The following is a 2,737-nucleotide window of genomic DNA, read 5'->3' on the forward strand; positions in this document are numbered from 1 at the left end:
CAGCTCATTATCCAGTTGTTGGTAGGCGGGAATGGGAGACTCCCCTTCACCCTTAACCATTACTGGAGATGCAAAGTACTTTTTCCACGTCAACACATGCGAAAGAGCTCGCCTGCTCTTCGTAATTGCAATTAGTCCTTGAAAACATATCGGGCACATTTATGATGGCCGTGAAGTACTGTGTGTGGGCACAATATCTGATGGTAACTATTGTGTAGAGATCGAGAAGGCTACAACTATCGAAAGCAATCTCTTTTATTTCAGGTCAGGTTTACATGCAATAGCTAGGTAGTCCGGGGGGGGGGGGTGGCGTGGGGTTAGTGCCGTCAGTGCACCTCACGCGGTTCAGTGTAGGCATTACTGAAGGTTCTTTGCAGCGTCCCTTCGGCCCCTAGCTGCAAAACCTTGTACTCCTTTTTACTGTATATCCATTCATATTCTCTGTCTTCCATCTTGCTATCCCTCATCCCATAGCAGTTGTTTCATAGCGCAGCCGCGAGGTTTTCCGACTGTTGCACTTTCAAAGTTTTTACTGTTTCCCTTTCAGTGCTGAATAGCCTCATAGGTCCAAGCGCTTGGCCTTTGGCCTAAATTCCATATTCCATTCCAGTAACTTGGTAGGCGCTCTTGGTAAGTTATGACAAACCCTTTTTAAAAGGTGAGGCATTTTTCATTATTTATGCTTGTGTTCATATACATGTACATTGCATACATGTAAAGCTGAACAAATGCACACTAATTGTGTATTTGATATCGTTTTATATACAAATACACAGTATATATTTTATATATATATATATATATATATATATATATATATATATATATATATATATATATATTTAAATTATATATATATATATATATATATATATATATATATATATATATATATATATATATATATATATATATATATATATATATATATAATGTATACAGTATATTTTGATTTATTATATGTATATACTAATATAATATATATACTAACAAACACACACACATATGTATATATATATATATATATATATATATATATATATATATATATATATATATATATATATATATATATATATATATATATATATATATATATATTTATATATATATATATATATATATATATATATATATATATATATATATATATATATATATATATATATATATATATATATATATATATATATTTATATATATATATTTATATATTATATATATATATATATATATATATATGTATATATATATATATATATATATATATATATATATATATATATATATATATATATATATATATATATATATATATATATATAATCTCAAATCTGCAACCGTTCAACTTTTCACATTTATGACACTTGCACTGTGGATTTATTATTGGAAATGTAAGAAATTTGTTACCGAATGAAAAAAATGTTCAGAAAACCAAGCTATATCAACCCTGAATAACAAACTTTAAAGAAAAGGTAAGCGATGTAGCATTCTGAAGAGAGAGGGGCCTTACCAACATCTCTGGTCATTTAATCTCCACCGAACGCGCGCCAAACGATCAGACTGGGTGCCCTTTGAGATCAAAAAGCTCAGTAGATGTTAGCTAACATGTCAAGGCGCCACAAAAAAAACGAAAGTAATTTCTTGAAGAAGAAAAAAAAAAGAAAGTAATTTCTTGAAGAAAGCAAGAAAAAAGAAAGTAATTTCTTAAAAAAAGTAATTTCTAAAAAAAAAAACACAAGGAATTTCTTGAGAAAAAAAGTAATTTCTTGAAGAAAAAAAGAAAGAAAGTAATTTAGTGAGTTTTCGTAATTGCGTAGCATCCAATAGTTTTCTGTAGATAAATGTGAAAACTTTACCTTTGCCAATGTTCAGAATTGAGCTGCTATCGAGCAAGAAGAAGGAAGCTACCCACTCGCTTGCTTCGAAAACTCCCAGCGATTAGCGACTTGGAAATCAATGGCAACAGAAGCGGGAGTAATTGGCCGTGCGAGCGAGGAATGCAAAGAACGCTCATTACTGCCTCTATGGCAGTCCAGTGATGATCACCACAGAGCTCTGGTGGCCTAAGCGAGCACAGGCAGACCCGCAGGCAGTAATGACAGGGCCTGTAGCTACAATTAGGAGGGAAGCCTGGGGATGGCGGCACACCCCGGCGCCGCCACACGCACGTCTCTGCCACCTGGACAGGTGGTGGTGGTGGGTCGAGATCGGAAGGAGGGTTGAGAGAGGGGGGGGGAAGGGGAGGAGGACTGGGGTCGAGTTGGAAGCAGAGAGGAGCAGCAGGAGCAACAGCAGAAGCAGCAGACAGCAGCTTCGGCGGTAGTGACGGTGGTGGCCCGCCTGTGACCCCCTCACCCCGCCACAGGCGGCGTAAAAGTGGCCCCGCCTCCAACCACTGCCCCTCCCACGGTCACAACCCCAACACCTTATTGGCCGACAGGGTCACGTGACCAGAGGGGAGTGTATATAGGAGACGCGTGGCGCGGGGCAAGGGTCAGACTGCTACACAACAACACACAGGTCGAGATGTCTGTGTCTGATTGGTTCTTCCCCGTCCAACACTCGGGCTACACCAGCCCTTTGGACTCAGTGTACTTGGAGCCTCTGTCGTGTTCGAGCCCAGCTTATTCGAGTCCGCCCTACACCACTGGATCTTATACCCTGCCCGTTCAGTGTCCCAAGAGTACAATCATTGCCCAGCAAGCGAGGTTTTGGTCAGATCCCGAAAGACGAA

The 2,737-nt window shown here is 38.0% G+C and overlaps 1 protein-coding gene across 1 annotated transcript in view; it reads left to right on the forward strand.

Moving 5' to 3' along the window:
• Nucleotides 1-2,047: 2,047 nt before the first annotated feature.
• Nucleotides 2,048-2,737, forward strand: part of LOC136846987 (transcription factor ATOH1-like) — a 1,673-nt gene continuing 983 nt past the window's right edge. The window contains exon 1 of the mRNA XM_067118238.1: nt 2,048-2,737. This exon is cut by the window's right edge and continues 983 nt beyond it. Within this exon, the coding sequence (XP_066974339.1) occupies nt 2,530-2,737 (208 nt within the window). The 5' untranslated portion in view covers nt 2,048-2,529.

This window comes from Macrobrachium rosenbergii, chromosome 16, assembly GCF_040412425.1.
Source record: "Macrobrachium rosenbergii isolate ZJJX-2024 chromosome 16, ASM4041242v1, whole genome shotgun sequence".
Classification (NCBI taxonomy): domain Eukaryota; kingdom Metazoa; phylum Arthropoda; class Malacostraca; order Decapoda; family Palaemonidae; genus Macrobrachium; species Macrobrachium rosenbergii.